At 49.1% G+C, this 22,124-nt stretch overlaps 1 protein-coding gene across 1 annotated transcript in view; it reads right to left on the bottom strand.

The window, feature by feature from the left end:
• The window catches only part of PPP1R21 (protein phosphatase 1 regulatory subunit 21), a 98,650-nt gene extending 77,003 nt beyond the window's left edge, over positions 1–21,647 (bottom strand). Inside the window, exons 1-5 of the mRNA XM_040351592.1 lie at positions 21,382–21,647; positions 12,477–12,545; positions 10,514–10,660; positions 6,916–7,014; positions 3,851–4,015 (exon numbers count right to left, since the gene is read on the bottom strand). Coding sequence (XP_040207526.1) covers positions 3,851–4,015; positions 6,916–7,014; positions 10,514–10,660; positions 12,477–12,545; positions 21,382–21,447 — 546 coding nt within the window. The 5' untranslated portion in view covers positions 21,448–21,647. The remainder of the gene's footprint in view (positions 1–3,850; positions 4,016–6,915; positions 7,015–10,513; positions 10,661–12,476; positions 12,546–21,381) is intronic.
• Between the last annotated feature and the right edge of the window lie 477 nt (positions 21,648–22,124).

Genomic DNA, 22,124 nt, shown 5'->3' with positions numbered 1-22,124 from the left:
CGGCGCATGCGAACTGAATCGCTTCTGGGCGAGAACCCCATTTTAGATTTGGGTGCCTCAGATTTTGCATATCAAGCAAGTGAATTAGTGGCCTGGGATTTTTAATTGGCACCAAGACTATAAACTGAATTAAAATTCACAATATATTTTTCGGTGGATCTGCACATGTGCCAATCATACATGATGGCGCCAGTGGAGAGGGAGAGAGTCAAGATCAAGGGGACTGAAGTTCTTCTTTAATCCCTTGCCGGCCATAGGACGTTGTATGATGTTCTTGGTTTGCAGTGGTTATACTGGGATCATGGGATGAGGCCTGCAGCTACAGACATCATCCCGTTATTAGAATTTTCCCAGTTCCCTGCATGGCAGACGTGATTCCTGTGGCTGAACAGCCACTGGGATCATTTCTGCGGGCGGTGGAAGGTGTCCCCCACCCGCTTTTCCCGGGCTTTGTTGTCCGAGCTCGGAAACACTGTGACCGGCGACGAAAGCTGTGACCCCGCAAACCAGGGGCGACGAGGATTTTGTCTCTTCTGGTTTCAGCTTCTTGTTTACCTACACAGGAAAGCAGCCCATCCGACTGATCTGGGTCCGATTGGCTGCATTGGAGGCCAGAGAAGAGATGTGGGGGTCTAATGGGCCCCAGATCTCTCCATAAATCTCTCCATAAAGAGGACCTGTCACAGCCCATGCGGTCACAAGGAATATTGGTTATCCCTTAAAACCAATACAAAAAATTAAAGATGGTGTAAAAGATAGTTTTAGATTAAAAAAATAAATAAATGTAAAGTGCCCCCGCCCCGCCGTACTTATGCTCAAATGTGAACGCATTCTAGTGCCAGAACTCTAAATTGGTAACCTGTAAACAAGGTTTAAAGCATCACCTAAGGAGAATTGTAAGTACTCTTAGTTTGGCGCCAATCCACAGGCATACGCAATTTTAAAGGGTGAAATGTTAGGTATCTATTTACTTGGTGTAACATCAGCTTTTACATTTTACCAAAAATTAGGTATTATATTGTGTTTGTGTGCATTAAAATTCATTAAGGTGCAGTTTTTCCCCCAAAAAATTGGGTTTGAAAAAACGCTGTGCAAATACCATATAACACAAAAAAAAAAAAAAAAAAAAGATTAATATCTATCTATCCATCCATCTATCTATATATTATACGCGTGTGCGTGTGTGTGTGTGTGTGTGTGTGTGTGTGTGTGTGTGTGTGTGTGTGTGTGTGTGTGTGTGTGTGTATATGTGCATGTATGTATGTCTATATATCTCTCTCTATCTATATATATCTATATATAAATGATTGGGGGTTCCAAGTAATTTTCCACAAAACAAATGTCGATTTCTGGATGACGTATGCCTCCCCAAACAATGAGCACGCTTACCTCACGCTGTTCTCTAAGTAAGAAGTCGGACCTTCTGGGAGTTGTAGTCTGGAGGCAGAGGCCGAATGGAGCTCTTTTGTCTCTCTGTGGCCAGGGGAGGGGCCGGAACAGAGCCGAGAGCTCGCTGCTGGTGGGCACTGATGAGGTGGCAGTGAAGGACATTCATAGGCTGAACTGGTGGACATTGTTAGGCTGAACTGATGGGCTGCACTGGTGGGCTACACTGATGGACAACGATAGGCGGCACTGATGAGGTGGCACTGGTAGGCACTGATGGGCTGCAACCCCGCCTCCCCACCCTGAACAATAACCTCCTCCCCATTCTAAACAATAACCTCCTCCCCATTCTAAACAATAACCTCCTCCCCATTCTAAACAATAACCTCCTCCCCATTCTAAACAATAACCTCCTCCCCATTCTAAACAATAACCTCCTCCCCATTCTAAACAATAACCTCCTCCCCATTCTAAACAATAACCTCCTCCCCATTCTAAACAATAACCTCCTCCCCATTCTAAACAATAACCTCCTCCCCATTCTAAACAATAACCTCCTCCCCATTCTAAACAATAACAACCTCCTCCCCACCCTAAACAATAACAACCTCCTCCCCACCCTAAACAACAAACTCCTCCCCGCCTCTCCACCCTAGATTATGATAGCCATATTGCATGCAATATGATTATCTCCTATAAATGTCAGCTCCATCTAGTGGCCATAATGTGGTAAATTCATTCAATAATACAAAAAAAAAAACACTATATGGCCACTAGATGGTGCCGACAATCACAAAAGAGAATCATTTTATAAATACAGCAAATGTTTATAGTGACCATATGAATGCTTAAAGCGGGGGTTCACCCAAAAAAAATTAAAAAATGTAATTGCATCTAGCAGATTCAGCATGTTAAGGACATTACATTTCAACATTTTTTTTTTTCTTGGTACATACCTTTATATCCTGATGTTGTCCAGGGCTTCCGGGTTCCGATGACTGCAGGACTGGGCGTTCCTATCCTTCCGTTCGATGATTGACGTCTTGTGAAACAGGTGACCTGTCGCACAAGGCGCGTCACCAGACGTCGGGAAAGAGCCGAGCTGCGAGTCGGCACTATACGGCGCCTGTGCAGTCAGCTCTACACGGCGGGCGCAGGCGCCGTATAGTGCCGACTCTTAGCTCGAGTATTTCTGGAAATCTGGTGACGCGCGTTGTGCGACAGGTCACCTGTTTCACAAGCCGTCAATCATCCAACGAAAGGATAGGAACGCCCAGTCCCGCAGTCATCGGAAGCCTGAGGCAGGGATAGGAACGCCCAGTCCTGGAGTCATCAGAACGCGGAAGCCATGGGCAAAATCCGGATATAAAGGCAAGTACAGAGCAAAAAAAAAAAAATGCCGAAATGTAATGTCCTTACTATTGTACTTTTTAATGTAAAAAAAAAAGTGAACCTCCACTTTAAGACAATGGCCCAGATTCAGTAAGCAATTGCGCCTGCGTAACCATAGTTACGCAGCGCAATTGCTGACTTGCGCCGGCGTAACGAGTTCTCCTGATTCAGAGAACTCGTTACGCCGACTGCAGCCTAAAATCTGCGCGGCATATGGCTCTTATGCCACGCAGATTTTAGGCTGCATTCTTGCGTTGACCGCTAGGGGGCGCTCCCATTGTGGTTAGCGTATAGTATGCAAATTGCATACTATACGCCGATTCACAATGTTGCACGGGCCCTGCGTACGCAAGTTACGGAGTTTCCGTACGGCGTCTTTAGCGTAAGGCTGCCCCTTCTAATAGTAGGGGCAGCCAATGCTAAAGTATACCCTCCGTTCCCGCGTCGTGAAATTTGAATTTCACGCCGTTTGCGTAAGTGATACGTGAATGGCGCTGGACGCCATTCACGTTCACTTTGAAGCAAATGACGTCCTTGCGACGTCATTTGCCGCAATGCACGTCGGGAAAGTTTCCTGACGGCGCATGCGCTTTACGATCGGCGCGGGAACGCGCCTAATTTAAATGATTCCCGCCCCCGGCGAGATCATTTACATTGCGCAGGCTTACGCCGGGCAATTTTTCCGGCGCGCCCTCGCAATTTACGGAGCTACTGCTCCGTGAATCGAGGGCAGCGCAAAATATTTGCGGGGGCGCAGGGCAAAATCGTTGCCCTGCGCCTCCGCAAATAGAGCGCAGATCTCTTTGAATCCGGGCCCATGAATGTTTTATACACAGACCCCCCCCCAGGCAAGAAGACGCCACAGGCAATGACTTTTACAGAATTGCTGTGGTGGGGGTGACAAAACTGTAAATATAATATGAATGGTTTGTGATAAGAAAATGTCATTTTACTTCCACGCTGTCAGCAATTTCTTTTACTCTAGTCAGCAGAGAACACGAAGGAAGGAAGTTGGGTCATGTATAATGCAGGAGTTCCCCAGAAAAACAAAAGCCGAGATTATTCTGCTTGCCTCTAACTTTGCCTTGTCAGTCTGTAACTTCTCGATGGTCTCCATGTATTTCTGCTTCAGGCCATCTAAGACAGCTTGGTGCTGCGCGGCTGCCGCGTCTAGGACGTGTAGCCGGCTCCTCATTTCACCCTCGATGTGCTTGTGCTTCTCGCTGGCCTCAAAAAACTGCAAGAAAAGACCATCAGTAATGTTACCGCAGATTCCTTGGTAAAAATAAAAAAATCCAATAAGTTAGGGTTTGACAAATTTGCTTGGAATCTAGGAGCCAGCTAAAAAAGTTAGGAGCCAGAAAATGCGCCCCGTCGAGCTTGCGCACAGAAGCGAACGCATATGTGAGTAATGCCCGCATATGTAAACGGTATTCAAACCACACATGTGAGGTATCGCCGCGATTGTTAGAGCGAGAGCAATAATTCTAGCTCTAGACCTCCTCTGTAACTCAAAACATGCAACTTGTAGAATTTTTTTAAACGTTGCCTTTGGAGATTTTAAAGGGTAAAAGTTTGTCGGCATTACACGAGCGGACGTAATTTTGAAGCGTGACAAGTTGGGTATCAATTTACTTGGCGTAACATTATCTTTCACAATATAAAAAAAATAAATTGGGATAACTTTACTGTTGTCTTATTTTTTAATTAAAAAAAGTGTATTTTTTCCCAAAAAAGTGCGCTTGTAAGACCGCTGCGCAAATACGGCGTGACAGAAAGTATTGCAACAATCGCCATTTTATTCTCTAGGGTGTTAGGATAAAAAATATATATAATGTTTGGGGGGTCTAATTAGAGGGAAGGAGATGGCAGCGAAAATAGTGAAAAATTACACTTTTAGAATTGCTGTTTAACTTGTAATGCCAACGGCCACCACCAGATGGCGCCAGCTCACAGAAGGACACAGAGGGACTTCAACGGCCGCAATTACCGGCCGTCGCGGGCCCTCCGTGCGCCTCCACCTCCCCTGCCGCGCGATTGCCGCGGTGGCCAGAAATTGAGGCCACGGCTTCGCGGCCTTGTAGGCCGCAAAGCCGCAGCCTCAATTACCGGCCGCCAGGTCACCATTTGTTGCGAATGCGACCAGGCGCCCAGAGATTGTCGACCCCTGCAATAAGCGTATATTGATTTGTTTGCGCGAAGGTTATAGCGTCTACAAACTATGGGATATTCTTATTTATTTTTTACGAATTAGGGGAGCGATCAGCGACTTACATCAGGTCTGCGATATTGTGGCGGACAAATCAAACACTGACTGACACTTTTTGGGGACAGTGGCATTAAAGGGGTTGTAAAGGTAAAAAATGTTTTCCCTAAATAGCTTCCTTTACCTTAGTGCAGTCTTCCTTCACTTACCTCATCCTTCCATTTTGCTTTTAAATGTCCTTATTTCTTCTGAGAAATACTCACTTCGGCCCAGATCCACAAAGAACTTACGGCGGCGCATCTATTGATACGCCGCGTAAGTTCTACGATGCGCCGGCGTATCTTTGTTTTGTATTCACAAAACAAGATACGCCTGAATGTGGGCTAGATCCAACCGACGTACGTCTTAGTATAATAAAATAAAAAAACAAACCTTTACAACCCCTTTAAGGGCCGCCCTGCTGCAGTATATGTACGTGGGGCGATCCTTAACCACTTAAACCCTGGACCAAAATGCAGCCAAAGGACCAGGCCCCTTTTTGCGATTCGGGACTGCGTCGCTTTAACTGACAATTGCGCGGTCATGCACGTGGCTCCCAAACAAAATTGGCGTCCTTTTTTCCCCACAAATAGAGCTTTCTTTTGGTGGTAATTGATCACCTCTGCGGTTTTTATTTTTTGCGCTATAAACAAAAATAGAGCGACAATTTTGAAAAAAATTCAATATTTTTTACTTTTTGCTATAATAAATATCCCCCAAAAATATATAAAAAAATATATATTTTTTCCTCAGTTTAGGCCGATACGTATTCTTCTACATATTTTTGGTAAAAAAAAAAAATTTAAAAAAAATCGCAAAAAGCGTTTATTGGTTGGTTTGCGCAAAATTTATAGCGTTTACAAAATAGGGGATAGTTTTATTGCATTTATTTTTTTACTACTAATGGCGGCGATCAGCGTTTTTTTTTCGTGACTGCGACATTATGGCGGACACTTCGCACAATTTTGACACATTTTTGGGACCATTGTGATTTACACAGCAAAAAATGCATTTAAATTGCATTCTTTATTGTGGAAATGACAGTTGCAGTTTGGGAGTTAACCACAGGGGGCGCTGAAGGGGTTATGTTTCACCTAGTGTGTGTTTACAACTGTAGGGGGGTGTGGCTGTAAGAGTGATGTCATCGATTGTGTCTCCCTATAAAACGGATGACACAATCGATGCAGCCGCCACAGTGAAGAACGGGGAAGCCGTGTTTACATACGGCTCTCCTCGTTCTTCAGTTCTGGGGACAGATCGCGGGACCCCAGCGGCGATTGGGTCCGTGGGTCCCGGAGCTTCGGACCGGGTCGCGGGCGGGTAGATGTACAGGACGTGCCGGTACGTCCATCTGCCCAGCCGCGCCATTCTGTGGACGTATATCTACAGGCGGCGGTCGTTAAGTGGTTAAAGGAGTTGTAAAGGGAAAAAAAAAAAATTCGCTGAAATGACTGTTAACAGGGTATAGAGACATAATAGTTAACTGATTCCTTTTAAAAACGATTAAAAATAGATAAAAATCAATCATATAATGTACCTCCTAGTTTCAGTTTCGTTTTTGCATCTAGCTTAGTTTTTGCATGTTATTTGATGCTTCTGTGCTGGACAGACCCATAGAGCAGTGATGGTTTGGAAAACGAAACTAGAATCTCCCAGTACTGTGGTGATCAGGAAACAGACAACCAGGAAGTGTCCAGAACAGAGAAGAATTACAGCAACATCAGAGCAAAAACGAACAATGAGGACATGAAACCAGGACTGCAGTAAGGTAAAGGAAGCTATTTAGCTAAAAAAATAAAAAAAAATTCCTTTAGTGACCCTTTAAGCAGGTCAAATACATTGCTGAATAAAAGTAGAAAGAATCTCCAAGGTGTGAAGAATGAGTTAGTGACCTGGATGTGCAGCCTCTCATTCTCCTCGATCTTCTTTTGCAGATCTTCATCAAAGACGTTTTTCTGTTCTTGAGGCAGCTGAGAAGACTCCACGTTTTTCTAATAGAAAAAAAAAACAGTACTAATTTATCAAAAAGAAGAGTCATGAGTGATCGAATGGAAGAATCGGAAACTCCATTGATGATGTAGATCAATTGATCTGTCATATGTCATCAGCGTTGGGTCAGTTGCTCTACGTGGGTTACATATTGCCACACACATTGGAGTGAAAGCAGTCATCATTTTGGGTCCCCTCTTCATGGTCAATTCTAAACCAACGTAGGGGCTTTCAAAGCATCGCCTATGGAAAATTTGGGGTACCAAAGTTCATCACTTTATGAGTTCAAAACTCTTTTTGGCCAAACTTCTAGGAATCACAGGAGAACAGTTGGTTCTGCACTCCTGCGACCCATTTTGGGCCAAAAGCAGGCTGAAGTGTCACAGACCCGGGCCAGGATCTAAAAAGATCCCGGCCATACGGTCAGGATTCACTCAGAACCTTGGACTGGCATCTGGCTCAGCCTCACAGCGATCTGCCGAGAGCCTGAGACAGCCGCCCCACCACAGCCTGGCACTCCAGTGAGAGCAGAAATCAGGAGACTCACATTTACCGGCTCTCTGCAGGCTGAAGACCGAGAACCGAGTGATCAGCTGCGTTTGATCGCTCAGTTCCCGGACTAAGGCCCCGTACACACGACCGAGTTTCTCGGCAGAATTCAGCCAGAAACTCGATTGGAGCCGTATTCTGCCGAGAAACCCGGTCGTGTGTACACTTTTGGCCGAGGAAACCGACGAGGAACTCGTCGAGCCAAATAGAGAACATGTTCTCTATTTCCTCGTTAGTCAACGGGGAAACTTGGCTCGCCGAGACCCTCGGCGGCTTCACAAGGAACTCAACGAGCAAAACGATGTGTTTTGCCCGTCGAGTTTCTCGGACGTGTGTACAGGGCCTTAGAGGTGGTGGGGAACAGATGCGGCCATCTAGGCGAGCATGACTGTTTTTTTTTGTTTTTTTTTCTAATCCCATACTTCTCATTTAACCACTTAACCCCCGGACCATTTTGCTGGTCAAAGACCAGAGCACTTTTTGCGATTCGGCACTGCGTCGCTTTAACTGACAATTGCGCGGTCGTGCAACGTGGATCCCAAACAAAATTGGCGTCCCTTTTTTTCCCACAAATAGAGCTTTCTTTTGGTGGTATTTGATCACCTCTGCGGTTTTTAGTTTTTGCGCTATAAACAAAAATAGAGCGACAATTTAAAAAAAAAAAGAATATTTTTTACTTTTTGCTATAATAAATATCCCCCAAAAATATATATAAAAAAAAAATTTTCCTCAGTTTAGGCCGATACGTATTCCTCTACATATTTTTCGTAAAAAAAAAAAAAAAAATCCCAATAAGCGTTTATTGATTGGTTTGCGCAAAAGTTATAGCGTTTACAAAATAGGGGGTATTTTTATGGCATTTTTATTAATATTTTTTTTTTACTAGTAATGGCGGCGATCAGTGATTTTTTTTCGGTACTGCGACATTATGGCGGACACTTGACACATTTTTGGGACCATTGGCATTTTTATAGCGATCAGTGCTATAAAAATGCATTGGATTACTATAAAAATGCCACTGGCAGTGAAGGGGTTAACACTAGGGGGCGGGGAAGGGGTTAAGTATGTTCCCTGGGTGTGTTCTAACTGTAGGGGGGGTGGCCTCACTAGGGGAAATCACTGATCTTCTGTTCATACATTGTATGAACAGAGGATCAGCATTTCCCCCCCGACAGGACCGGGAGCTGTGTGTTTACACACACAGCTCCCAGGCCCCGCTCTGTAACGAGCAATCGCGTGTGCTCGGCGGCGATCACGCCCGCCGGGCACGCGCACGGGAGTCGGGGGCGAGCGCGCACCCCTAGTTGCCTGCGAGAGAGCCGACGTAGAGCTACGGGCTCCCGTGCAGGAGAGCCGACCTGCCGCCGTGGAATGACGGCGGCAGGTCGGCAAGTAGTTAACCTCCCTGGCGGGGTGAATTTTACATACCAAAGACGGTAACCCCGAAGCCAGACTCGGGATCGCATTGCAGGATAGAGGGGAAGTTACTTACCTTTTCCCCGGATCCTGCTATGTCTCCCCGCTGTGTGTGTGAGCCGTCATCTCGCTCGATTCACACTGGCGAGTGCCAAGCTTTGTTCCCTGCGAGCGGCGCGACGCACGGGGCGGAGTTTAGCAGCAAATTCAGAAAAGTAAAAACACAGTATAGATACAATACTGTAAATACACACCCCCTTTGTCCCTAGTGGTCTGTCCAGTGTACTGCATGCAGTTTTATATAATAAAAACTGTTCTTTCTGCCTGCAAACTGTAGATTGTCCATAGCAACCAAAAGTTTCCCTTTATGTCAAAAATGGTTTTAGATCAGCTAGAAAACAGCGATAATAAATTATAATCACTTGCAGAATTGTGCGATAGCGATTTCTGGGGAAATTCATCATTAAACACTAAAAATAATAACAGCGACAATTCTGCAACTGAGCAAATTTCAGTGTTTTTGATTTGATTACATTATTGAATAATTTTTATTATTTGTTATAATTATTTATATTATAATTTATGATTTTGGTTTTTCAAACTTTATCATGCCCGGGGTGTCTACTTTGTTTGGACAGATTAAGGTGAGTTATTCCTAAGAATTACAGGCCTACAATATAAAACGCCAAATTTCCATGCAAAACAATTGTGCCACTTTCAGCACCAAAAATCTGAAATAATCATACCGCCAGGGAGGTTAAAAGGGTTGTAAAGGAATATTTTTTTTCCCTAAATAGCTTCCTTTACCTTAGTGCAGTCCTCCTTCACTTACCTCATCCTTCCATTTTGCTTTTTAAATGTCCTTATTTCTTCTGAGAAATCCTCACTTCCTGTTCTTCTGTCTGTAACTCCACACAGTAATGCAAGGCTTTCTCCCTGGTGTGGAGTGTCGTGCTCGCCCCCTCCCTTGGACTACAGGAGAGTCAGGACGCCCACTAACACACAGCTCCTTTCTCCACCTGCAATGTAGAGAGCGTCTTGACTCTCCTCGGGTCCAAAGGAGGTGGCGAGCACGACACTCCACACCAGGGAGAAAGCCTTGCATTACTGTGTGGAGTTACAGACAGAAGAACAGGAAGTGAGGATTTCTCAGAAGAAAAAGGACGTTTAAAAAGCAAAATGGAAGGATGAGGTAAGTGAAGGAGGACTGCACTAAGGTAAAGGAACCTATTTAGGATTTTTTTTTTTTTACTTTACAACCCCTTTAAGGCTTCACATGTTTAGTATCCATTTACTCAATGTAACCTCATCTTTTAGATTACACAAAAGAATTTTGTAATATATTGTGTTTCTGTTCCCTAAAATTAACTTCCGTGTATTTTCCACTGAAAATTCACATTTGATAAACCGTTGCGCAAATAACTTTTGACATAAAAAAACTGGAACTAGCACCGTTTCATTCTCCAGGGTCTCCGCTTTCTTCTGACCTAAATTTTTTTTTTAAACGTGTGCAGCAAAGGGTTAAACCTCCGATACCTTGGTCTTCTTGCCCTTGGTTTCCATCACTGACAACTCCTCCTGCAGAAGCTCCACCCTCTTGGCCAGTTGCTGGTTTCTGAAGGTCAAGCTATCCATCTCCTGCTGCTGTTTTCTCAGAGACTGCTCTTTCATCTTTAGTTGTTCCTATAGAAAAAATAAAATAAAAATTACATTACGAACAACATTTGGGGCACTATTCCCCCCCCCCCCACTGAAGGGGCACTATTCCTCTCCCCACTGACACCAATGACTGGGCACTATTCCTCCCCCCCTCTGACACCAATGACGGGGCACTATTCCTCCCCCCCACTGACACCAATGACTGGGCACTATTCCTCCCCCCCACCGACACCAATGACTGGGCACTATTCCTCTCCCCACCGACGCCAATGACTGGGCACTATTCCTCTTCCCCACCGACGCCAATGAATGGGCACTATTCCTCCCCCCACTGACACCAATGATTGGGCACTATTCCTCCTCCCACTGACGCCAATGACAGGGCACTAGTCTTCCCCCCCCCACACTGACACCAATGATGGGGCACTATTCCTCCCCCCACTGATGCTAATGACGGGGCACTATTCCTCTTCCCCACCGACGCCAATGACGGGGCACTATTCCTCCCCACACTGACACCAATGATTGGGCACTATTCCTCCCCCCCATCGACACCAATGACTGGGCACTATTCCTCCCCCCCATCGACACCAATGACTGGGCACTATTCCTCTTCCCCACCGACGCCAATGACGGGGCACTATTCCTCTTCCCCACTGACACCAATGATTGGGTACTATTCCTCCCTCCACTGACGCCAATGACTGGGCACTATTCCTCCTCCCACTGATGGCAATGATAGGGCACTATTCGCCCCCCCCCCCCCCACTGACGCCAATGACGGGGCACTATTGCTCCCCCCACTGACGGGGCACTATTGCTCCCCCCCCCCACTGATGCCAATGACGGGGCACTATTCCCCCCCCCACTGACGCCAATGGCGGGGCACTATTCCTCCTCCACCGACGCCAATGGTGGGGCACTGTTCTTCCCTTACTGACCCGGCTTATGGGTTCTCTCTGCCCCGGGGAGTAGGCGTTCCTAAGACAAGGCGAAGATGATTGTCGTGCTGGTAAAGCGCGTCACGCCTTCTGAAAATACACAACGTGGGACTCGGCTTTTTACGGCACCTGCGCAGTCAGCTCTACACGGCAGGCGCAGGCGAGTCTCACGTCGTGTATTTTCAGAAGGCATGACGCGCACAGCGCGTCTCCTGGGAGGATCAACACTCACTCCCAGGAGACATTGCGCAGAGCTCCCCGTCAAGGAAAAGGAGTGACACGCCCACTCCCCGCAAGGAAGAAGACCCGGAAGTGAGGCTGAAGACAGGTAAGTGGACAGATTTAAAAAAAAAAGACAACGCTACAAGCCTTTATTAAGGCTGCAGATAGCATAGCTAGGAAGTTCAGTTTGAGGGTGAACCACCGCTTTAATGCCCGTGTAGCGCCGCTGCCCATTCATTTCAATGCGCAGGGGCACTTCAGGAGCAGTGTATTCACCACTCCTACAGCGCCCCCAAAGATGCTGCTTGCGGGACTTTTTCTAATGTCCCACAAGCGCACCGCCCCCGTGTGAAAGCACTCAGGCTTCCACACTGGGGTGACAGGAGAGGCGCTTTATAGGCGCTGTTTTTAGCGCTAAAACGCCTGTAAAGCGCATCAATGTGAACGCCGCCTTACACCACAAAGGATAGAACTCAATGTTCCACTTTTTTAATGTAACCAATTATTTCAAAGATTAGAATCACCCTGACTGATATAGAACAGCGCTATTTTTTATTTTATTCATCCTGGTATTTGCACCAATTTTCAGGAACGCCCCTCCCCCACTCTTAGTTTCATATGCTTGATAAATAGGAGAACATAGAAGTGTCTTGCCGCAATGAATAATTTAGAGATACCTTCAAAGCTGCAGAATTAGCTTGTTCATCTAAAACCGCCTTCTTCAGCACCTGATTCTGCGCCCGCAGCTGGAAACAAAGAGGAAATATTATTTCAGATCCAAAAAATATATATATATATATATATATATATATATATATATATATATATATATTCACCAACGCTCTACTAGAAAATCTATTGGAACATATGACATTAAAGAGAACCTGTAAAAGAAGTTATGAGAAAGCTGCCATTAATTACAGCACAGGGGGGGGAACGCTTCCGCCTAGCAGCACAGGGGGGGTCCTCCGATCAAAATCCTAGCCATGACATGTGATCTGCATGGAGTTTGCATGTTCTCCCTCTCCTTGGGTGGGTGTCAGCCTGGGACACCGATTTCCTCCCACACTGCAAAGCTGGTAGAATAATCAGCTCCCGACTGCGATAAAAGGGCGATGTCACACGCTGAATGACAGACAATTGGGCGGTCATGCGACACTGTACACAAAATATATTTTTATCTTTTTTTTTACACAAATAGAGCTTTCTTTTGGTGGTATTTAGTCACCACTGTTTTTATTTTATTTTTTGTTTGTTTACAGTAGCAAAAAAAAAAATGTATTTATTTTTTAAAAAACTGTTTTCAAAGTTTGTTATAAAGTTTCGCAAACAGGTCATTCAAATTTTTCTTTCATTGATGTGCGCTTATGATGAGGCTGCACTGATGAGCACCGATTGCCGCACTAAAAGGTGGCACTGAGAGGCAGCACTGTGATCATCTCTTGTATTATGCGCGCAGTCTCTGGCCATCTCCTGCGCCGCTGCCCCAGTCCCTGACCACCTCCTGCGCCGCGCCCCCAGTCCCTGACCGCCTCCTGCCCCGCGCCCCCAGTCCCTGACCGCCTCCTGCGCCTCGGCCCCCAGTCCCTGACCGCCTCCTGCGCCTCGGCCCCCAGTCCCTGACCGCCTCCTGCGCCGCGCCCCCACTCCCTGACCGCCTCCTGCGCCGCGCCCCCACTCCCTGACCGCCTCCTGCGCCGCGCCCCCACTCCCTGACCGCCTCCTGCGCCCCCACTCCCTGATCGCCTCCTGCGCCGCGCCCCCACTCCCTGACCGCCTCCTGCGCCGCGCCCCCACTCCCTGACCGCCTCCTGCGCCTCGACCCCCAGTCCCTGACCGCCTCCTGCGCCGCGCCCCCACTCCCTGACCGTCCCTTGCACCGCGCTCCCAGTCCCTGACCGCCTCCTGCGCTGCGCCCCCACTCCCTGACAGCCTCCTGCGCCGCGCCCCCACTCCCTGACCGCCTCCTGCGCCGCGCCCCCACTCCCTGACCGCCTCCTGCGCCGCGCCCCCACTCCCTGACCGCCTCCTGCGCCGCGCCCCCACTCCCTGACCGTCTCTTGTTTATCTGACCATATTAAGAAAATGTACATATATGTTTGAAGTCTGTTCTATTCTGTTTAATACCTGGTGATCCCGCTAGTCCCCCTTCATCATTTTTGGATCTGATCACGCCATACATGGAAGCAGATCAGTACCAGCATGAACAGTTTGTACCTTTTTTGCCTTCTTGGAGTTCCAGGACACCGTGCATGCACACCGCACGCCTGTAACCCCCATAGTCTGTTTGGCCTCCATACCCACCTTTCCCATGACAGACAGCGACTCCCAGCAGCATCACCAGAAAAGACACCCTTCTGGGACACAGGGTGTTCTTCTTTGCTGTGTGAGATAATACATTGTCGTCTTTCACCCGCCTCTCGGCTTATCGTTCGCTTGGTCCGAAGGAACAATTTAAAGGCAAAGTAAACCCGGAGTTCCACTTTAACCACTTGCTTACTGGGCACATTTACCCCCTTCTTGCCCAGGCCAATTTTTCGAATGACAATTGCGCGGTCATGCAACACTGTACCCAAATGACATTTTTATTGTTTAATCACCACTAGGTTTTAGATTTTTTGCTAAACAAATATAAAGACAAAAAATTTCAAAAAATAAAAATAAAAAAAGTTTTCATGGTTTGTTAATTTTTTTTGCAAATGGGTAATTTTTCTCCTTCATAGATGTGCGCTGATGAGGCTGCACTCATGGGCACTGATAGGCAGCACCGATGAGGCACTGATTAGCAGCACTGGTGGGCCCTGTGTGGGACCTTTTACAGAAGCCGGGAATCGGCTATATTTTTTTTATTACCGGCTTCTGTTTACATCATGTGATCAGTTGTCATTGGCTGACAGCTGATCACGTGACACATTTTTAGGACCATTGGCATTTTTTAGCCATCAGTGCTAAAAAATGCATTGATTACTGTAAAAATTTCACTGGCAGGGAAGGGGTTAACACTAGAGGGCGAGGAAGGGGTTAATTATGTTCCCTGTGTGTGTTCTAACTAAAGGGGGGGTGGGACTGACTTGGGGAAATGACAGATCGCTGTTCATACATTGTATGAACAGACGATCAGCATTTCTCCCCCTGACAGGACCAGGAGCAGGCCTGGATTTTCTCCCTTTGCTGCCCCAAGGTCGGGTCCTTCAATGCCGCCCCCAAAAAAAAAACTGAAAGTCCCCCAACCTGTGCCCATCATTGCCACCTCACCATCATTGCAGCCTTACTGTGCTGTCATTGCAGCCTCACCATCACTGCCGCCTTACTGTGCCCTCGTTGCAGCCTCCCTCACCATCATTGCAGCCCCCCTCACCATCATCGCAGCCTTACTGTACCAAACAATGTAGCCTCACGCACATCGGGCATCTCCTGCTGTGTCACGGAGCTTACTGTGAAAAGTTGGGGCGTGGCATGATAAAAGTCCTGCCCTCCTCCTAGACCAGCTTGTGTGATAGACAGAACACTGCCTCTATCACATGAGCTGGTCTAGGAGGAGGGTGGGACTTTTATCACAGCGCGCCCACACTTTCACAGTAAGCTCTGTGACACAGCAGTCTCCCACTGTGTGTTACAACTGGCGCCGCCCCTGCACCCACTGCCGCCCCGAGGCCTGGCCTCGGTGGCCTTGTCAGGAATCCGGCCCTGACCAGGAGCTGTGTGTTTACACACACACACACACACACACACACACACACACACACACACACACACACAGCTCCCGGTTCTCGCTCTGTAACCAGCGATCGCGGGTGCCCGGCGGTGATCACGCCCGCCGGGCACGCATGTCGGCCGAGCCGACCTGCTGCCGTATAACTGCGGCGGCTGGTCGGCTAGTGATTAAGCATATTGGGCCCTTTACGTGTTCCGCCCCCAACAGCCCCACCATATGTATTGGTGGAAGAACACGAATCTGCTTGGTGCCTCTCCTTTCAGGTTCTCTAGCCTATGAAAGTTCAGTTCTTCACGTTACTGTCCTCGTGGGGTCACAGGGAGCAGTGTCTGGCAAAAACCGGAAGCGACGCTCCACTCAAAAGGTGACGTCACCCCGCACGTCCAAATGTGTCACCGCTGGAAATGATGGCGGAAACACATTCGCAGAAGCGACAGGGGGGGGGGGTCACCACGCAATGAGTGACATCATACGCCATCGGTGTTTTTGGAGAACAAGCAGCACTTGAGAACTCTATGGGTAGGGTAAAAAAACAACTTGGCCTATAGTGGAGAAGCACTAGGGGAAGCCAACAACATAGCCTGCGGCTGGAGAGGGATGGTTGTATACCTCCCAGTAGACACAAATCCTCGGGCTTAAATCAAGATGTTGGGGGGGGGTCAGGAGTGATTTCCCCCAAAAGCAAGGCACAGCCTGACAGGGAGGCTCCTGTAACAAGCAGTCTGGAAAACAATAACAAATAGTCAATGCTTCTGTTGGTCCAGAGCAGGGGTCCAAACTGTGGCCCTTTGCTTGCCTTTATTCAGCCCTTGGGGCACAATTCCTTCCATGGGCACCAACCACGGGGCACAATTCCTTCCATCGGACACCAACCGCGGGGGCACAATTCCTTCCATCGGACACCAACCGCGGGGGCACAATTCCTTCCATCGGACACCAACCGCGGGGGCACAATTCCTTCCATCGGACACCAACCGCGGAGGCACAATTCCTTCCATCGGACACCAACCGCGGGGGCACAATTCCTTCCATCGGACACCAACCGCGGGGGCACAATTTCTTCCATCGGACACCAACCGCGGGGGCACAATTCCTTTCATCGGACACCAACCACGGGGCACAATTCCTTTCATCGGACACCAACCACGGGGCACAATTCCTTCCATCGGACACCAACCATGGGAGCACAACTCCTTCCATCGACACCAACCATGGGGCACAATACCTTCCATCGACACCAACCATGGGGCACAATACCTTTCATTGACAGCAACAATGAGGCACAATTCCTTTCATTGATGCCAACGATGAACCACTATTCCTCCCACTGACATCAACAATGGGGCAGTTACTCCTACTGAATGCCTGGGCATCTTCTATTCGCACTGGGCACAGTCCGGCCCCATAAAGTCAGACAGTAAACTGGCCCTTTGTTTAGAAAGTTTGGAGACCCCAGGACCAGAGGAAACACAAGATCTAAGGCTCAGGGGGTATAATGCTCTTTTTTTTATAACTGTGGATAATGGTTTTCCAGTTTCTAGGTGGGAGGAGCCTTTACTCTCAGACGCCGCCCTGAAAGAGGACTTGAGAAAAATTTACTTTTCAGGTTTGGTAGCAGACCAAAGTCTAGGTATGAGTTATACATTAGCGCTGGAGAAGGACGGACTTCACTTCTAATTAACATCTAGAAAACGTACTTCAATGTTCATAGCCAACATTATATTAACCCCTTCCCGCCCAACCCCCCAGCGTCCTTTGAGTCCCCCTTCACATGGGACAGATTCCGTTATCAGCTCACAGATTCGCCGCCGATCAGCTCACAGATCCCCCGCCGATCAGCTCACAGATCCCCCGCCGATCAGCTCACAGATCCCCCGCCGATCAGCTCACAGATCCCCCGCCAATCAGAGCAGAACAGGTGGAGGACTCTGTGTCAGCTCATTTTCTGAGCAGAGCAGACACAGACTGAGCCCTCTCTGCTCTATGGGCAACCAGGAGTGGGCAAACTCTGCTGTCCGTTTACACCCAACTACCTCCAATCCAAATCGCCTAAATGAAAGTGGGCGGATCCCCTTCCATTTTTTTTTTTTTTTTTTAGCAGACATGGTGGGTGTAAATGGACTTGTGCCCGGGTACATTCACCTGTCCATAGTGATGAATGGGCCTTGGAATCAGGTGCGCCCCGAAAAACTTGACAGGTGGACTCAATTAGTGTGAAAGGATCCTAATGGGGTGTGTGCGCTCGGGGGGGGGGCTGGAAGCGCACAAAGCAAGGCCCATAAAGACATGGAGTAGCGAGTTTGGGGTGGAGGAACTTGACTGGCATGCACAGAGTCCTGACCTCAACCCAATAGAACACCTTTGGAATGAATTAGAGCGGAGACTGTGAGAGAGGCCTTCTCGTCCACATCAGTGCCTGACCTCACAAATGCGCTTCTGGAAGAATGGTCAAACATTCCCATAGACACACTCCTAAACCTTCTTAGTAGTGGCTGCATGCTCAGAATGGCATTACTGGTGGTGACAGTGGCAGACAAGCCCCAGGGCATCCAGTTTCCTCATAGCCACTTATTGCCACCACTGGAAGCTTGTGAGATGTTGAGAAGCAAAACTAATAGACAGGGCCAGCATTGTCAGCCTGTACAGGAAGAGCCTTGGATGGGCCAGTGTGGCAGGATCACCAGGTATTTTATTAAAGGCTGCAAGATACAGAGGCGTACCAATACTTGTGGTAATATAGTGTACACCGTATATTTAAATACAGTGATCTAAAGGCAACCCCAGACTAGATGACAAATGATGGGTGTCAGTGGTAATGAGTGATGGATGAGTGGGAAAGGGTGTCAGTGGGTGATGAAGGGTGATGAAGGGTGTAGATGGGTGTCAGTGGGAGATGAAGGGTGTAGATGGGTGTCAGTGGGAGATGAAGGGTGTAGATGGGTGTCAGTGGGAGATGAAGGGTGTAGACGGATGTCAGTGGGTGATGAAGGGTGATGAAGGGTGTCAGTGGGTGATGAAGGGTGTCAGAGGGTGATGAAGGGTGTAGACGGGTGTCAGTGGGTGATGAAGGGTGTAGACGGGTGTCAGAGGGTGATGAAGGGTGTAGACGGGTGTCAGAGGGTGATGAAGGGTGTAGACGGGTGTCAGTGGGTGATGAAGGGTGTACACGGGTGTCAGTGGGTGTACACGGGTGTCAGTGGGTGTACACGGGTGTCAGTGGGTGTACACGGGTGTCAGTGGGTGTACACGGGTGTCAGTGGGTGTACACGGGTGTCAGTGGGTGTACACGGGTGTCAGTGGGTGTACACGGGTGTCAGTGGGTGTACACGGGTGTCAGTGGGTGTACACGGGTGTCAGTGGGTGTCAGTGGGTGATGATGGGTGTCAGTGGGTGATGATGGGTGTCAGTGGGTGATGATGGGTGTCAGTGGGTGATGAAGGGTGTCAGTGGGTGATGAAGGGTGTCAGTGGGTGTAGACGGGTGTCAGTGGGTGTAGACGGGTGTCAGTGGGTGTAGACGGGTGTCAGTGGGTGTAGACGGGTGTCAGTGGGTGTAGACGGGTGTCAGTGGGTGTAGACGGGTGTCAGTGGGTGTAGACGGGTGTCAGTGGGTGTAGACGGGTGTCAGTGGGTGTAGACGGGTGTCAGTGGGTGTAGACGGGTGTCAGTGGGTGATGATGGGTGTCAGTGGGTGTAGACGGGTGTCAGTGGGTGTAGACGGGTGTCAGTGGGTGTAGACGGGTGTCAGTGGGTGATGATGGGTGTCAGTGGGTGATGAAGGGTGTCAGTGGGTGATGAAGGGTGTAGAAGGGTGTCAGTGGGTGTAGATGGGTGTCAGTGGGTGTAGATGGGTGTCAGTGGGTGTAGATGGGTGTCAGTGGGTGTAGATGGGTGTCAGTGGGTGTAGATGGGTGTCAGTGGGTGATGACGGGTGTCAGTGGGTGATGACGGGTGTCAGTGGGTGTAGATGGGTGTCAGTGGGTGTAGATGGGTGTCAGTGGGTGTAGATGGGTGTCAGTGGGTGTAGATGGGTGTCAGTGGGTGATGATGGGTGTCAGTGGGTGATGATGGGTGTCAGTGGGTGATGATGGGTGTCAGTGGGTGATGAAGGGTGTAGATGGGTGTCAGTGGGTGATGACGGGTGTCAGTGGGTGATGACGGGTGTCAGTGGGTGATGACGGGTGTCAGTGGGTGATGACGGGTGTCAGTGGGTGATGACGGGTGTCAGTGGGTGATGACGGGTGTCAGTGGGTGATGACGGGTGTCAGTGGGTGATGACGGGTGTCAGTGGGTGATGACGGGTGTCAGTGGGTGATGACGGGTGTCAGTGGGTGATGACGGGTGTCAGTGGGTGATGACGGGTGTCAGTGGGTGATGACGGGTGTCAGTGGGTGATGACGGGTGTCAGTGGGTGATGACGGGTGTCAGTGGGTGTAGATGGGTGTCAGTGGGTGATGAAGGGTGTCAGTGGGTGTAGATGGGTGTCAGTGGGTGATGAAGGGTGTCAGTGGGTGATGATGGGTGTCAGTGGGTGATGACGGGTGTCAGTGGTTGATGACGGGTGTCAGTGGGTGATGACGGGTGTCAGTGGGTGATGACGGGTGTCAGTGGTTGATGAAGGGTGTCAGTGGTTGATGAAGGGTGTCAGTGGGTGTAGATGGGTGTCAGTGGGTGATGAAGGGTGTAGATGGGTGTCAGTGGGTGATGATGGGTGTCAGTGGGTGATGATGGGTGTCAGTGGGTGATGATGGGTGTCAGTGGGTGATGATGGGTGTCAGTGGGTGATGATGGGTGTCAGTGGGTGATGATGGGTGTCAGTGGGTGATGATGGGTGTCAGTGGGTGATGAAGGGTGTCAGTGGGTGATGATGGGTGTCAGTGGGTGATGACGGGTGTCAGTGGTTGATGACGGGTGTCAGTGGGTGATGACGGGTGTCAGTGGGTGATGACGGGTGTCAGTGGTTGATGAAGGGTGTCAGTGGTTGATGAAGGGTGTCAGTGGGTGTAGATGGGTGTCAGTGGGTGATGAAGGGTGTAGATGGGTGTCAGTGGGTGATGATGGGTGTCAGTGGGTGATGATGGGTGTCAGTGGGTGATGATGGGTGTCAGTGGGTGATGATGGGTGTCAGTGGGTGATGATGGGTGTCAGTGGGTGATGATGGGTGTCAGTGGGTGATGATGGGTGTCAGTGGGTGATGATGGGTGTCAGTGGGTGATGATGGGTGTCAGTGGGTGATGATGGGTGTCAGTGGGTGATGATGGGTGTCAGTGGGTGATGATGGGTGTCAGTGGGTGATGATGGGTGTCAGTGGGTGATGATGGGTGTCAGTGGGTGATGATGGGTGTCAGTGGGTGATGACGGGTGTCAGTGGGTGATGACGGGTGTCAGTGGGTGATGACGGGTGTCAGTGGGTGTAGATGGGTGTCAGTGGGTGTAGATGGGTGTCAGTGGGTGTAGATGGGTGTCAGTGGGTGTAGATGGGTGTCAGTGGGTGATGATGGGTGTCAGTGGGTGATGATGGGTGTCAGTGGGTGATGAAGGGTGTAGATGGGTGTCAGTGGGTGTAGATGGGTGTCAGTGGGTGTAGATGGGTGTCAGTGGGTGATGATGGGTGTCAGTGGGTGATGATGGGTGTCAGTGGGTGATGATGGGTGTCAGTGGGTGATGATGGGTGTCAGTGGTTGATGAAGGGTGTCAGTGGGTGATGATGGGTGTCAGTGGTTGATGATGGGTGTCAGTGGGTGATGATGGGTGTCAGTGGGTGATGATGGGTGTCAGTGGGTGATGATGGGTGTCAGTGGGTGCAGATGGGTGTCAGTGGTGCAGATGGGTGTCAGTGAAGTCGGGTGTACATATCTGGGCTCTCACCTTGGAATACTCCTGTGCCAGTTTCTGGTACTTGCCCTGCATCTCCCCGCTCGCCATGCTGGCCATAGTGTCGGTGGACGTACCGGGCCGGTAGCGGGGGGATGAGCTCCTCGATCAGGTGATAGTGAAGTCCGGTCTCCCGCCGCACCGGGTCACCATCCCCCTCCGCCGGTAATGGATGGACGGGCACACAGCGAGGACCGGAAGTCACCGAGCAAAACACTTCCCTGCTGTCTCCGGACCACGCCCACGGCCGTCACTCTCAGCCAATGGAGGGTTTAGGCGTGACTCTCCAATGACAGCGGCGCGGTATAGATTCTTGCCAAAGGAGAGCTGTGAATGGCTGGATGAGCTCACACGCTGATTTCTGATTGGCTGTTGGGGTGATGCTGTGCTCAGAGCATCTCTGGGTCTGCTCAGTGGTTGGTGGTGCTCAGGTCTCCCATAGCATCCAAAATACAGACACTGATCCCCTTGAATATTCTTATATGACAGATCAGTAGAGAGGTGACCTGATCTGTGTCCTATTGGGGGGGGGGGATTCCCCTTCACTTCCTGTCTCATAGCCAAAACAGGAAGTGAGAGGAAATCCCTGAACTAGTGTCCCCATAGGAAGATTTCCTCTCTATTCCTGTTCTGGTGACAACCCAAAATTTGGGATTTTCTTTCACTTTCACTTTCTTGGTGATAATGGTAAACAGGACACATATGTGTGAGCATCTGCCGGGTATACATACCATAGC

Source organism: Rana temporaria, chromosome 4, assembly GCF_905171775.1.
Source record: "Rana temporaria chromosome 4, aRanTem1.1, whole genome shotgun sequence".
Lineage (NCBI taxonomy): Eukaryota > Metazoa > Chordata > Amphibia > Anura > Ranidae > Rana > Rana temporaria.
The sequence above is the reverse complement of the archived record's forward strand: the minus strand, read 5'-3'. Positions and strand labels throughout refer to the sequence as shown.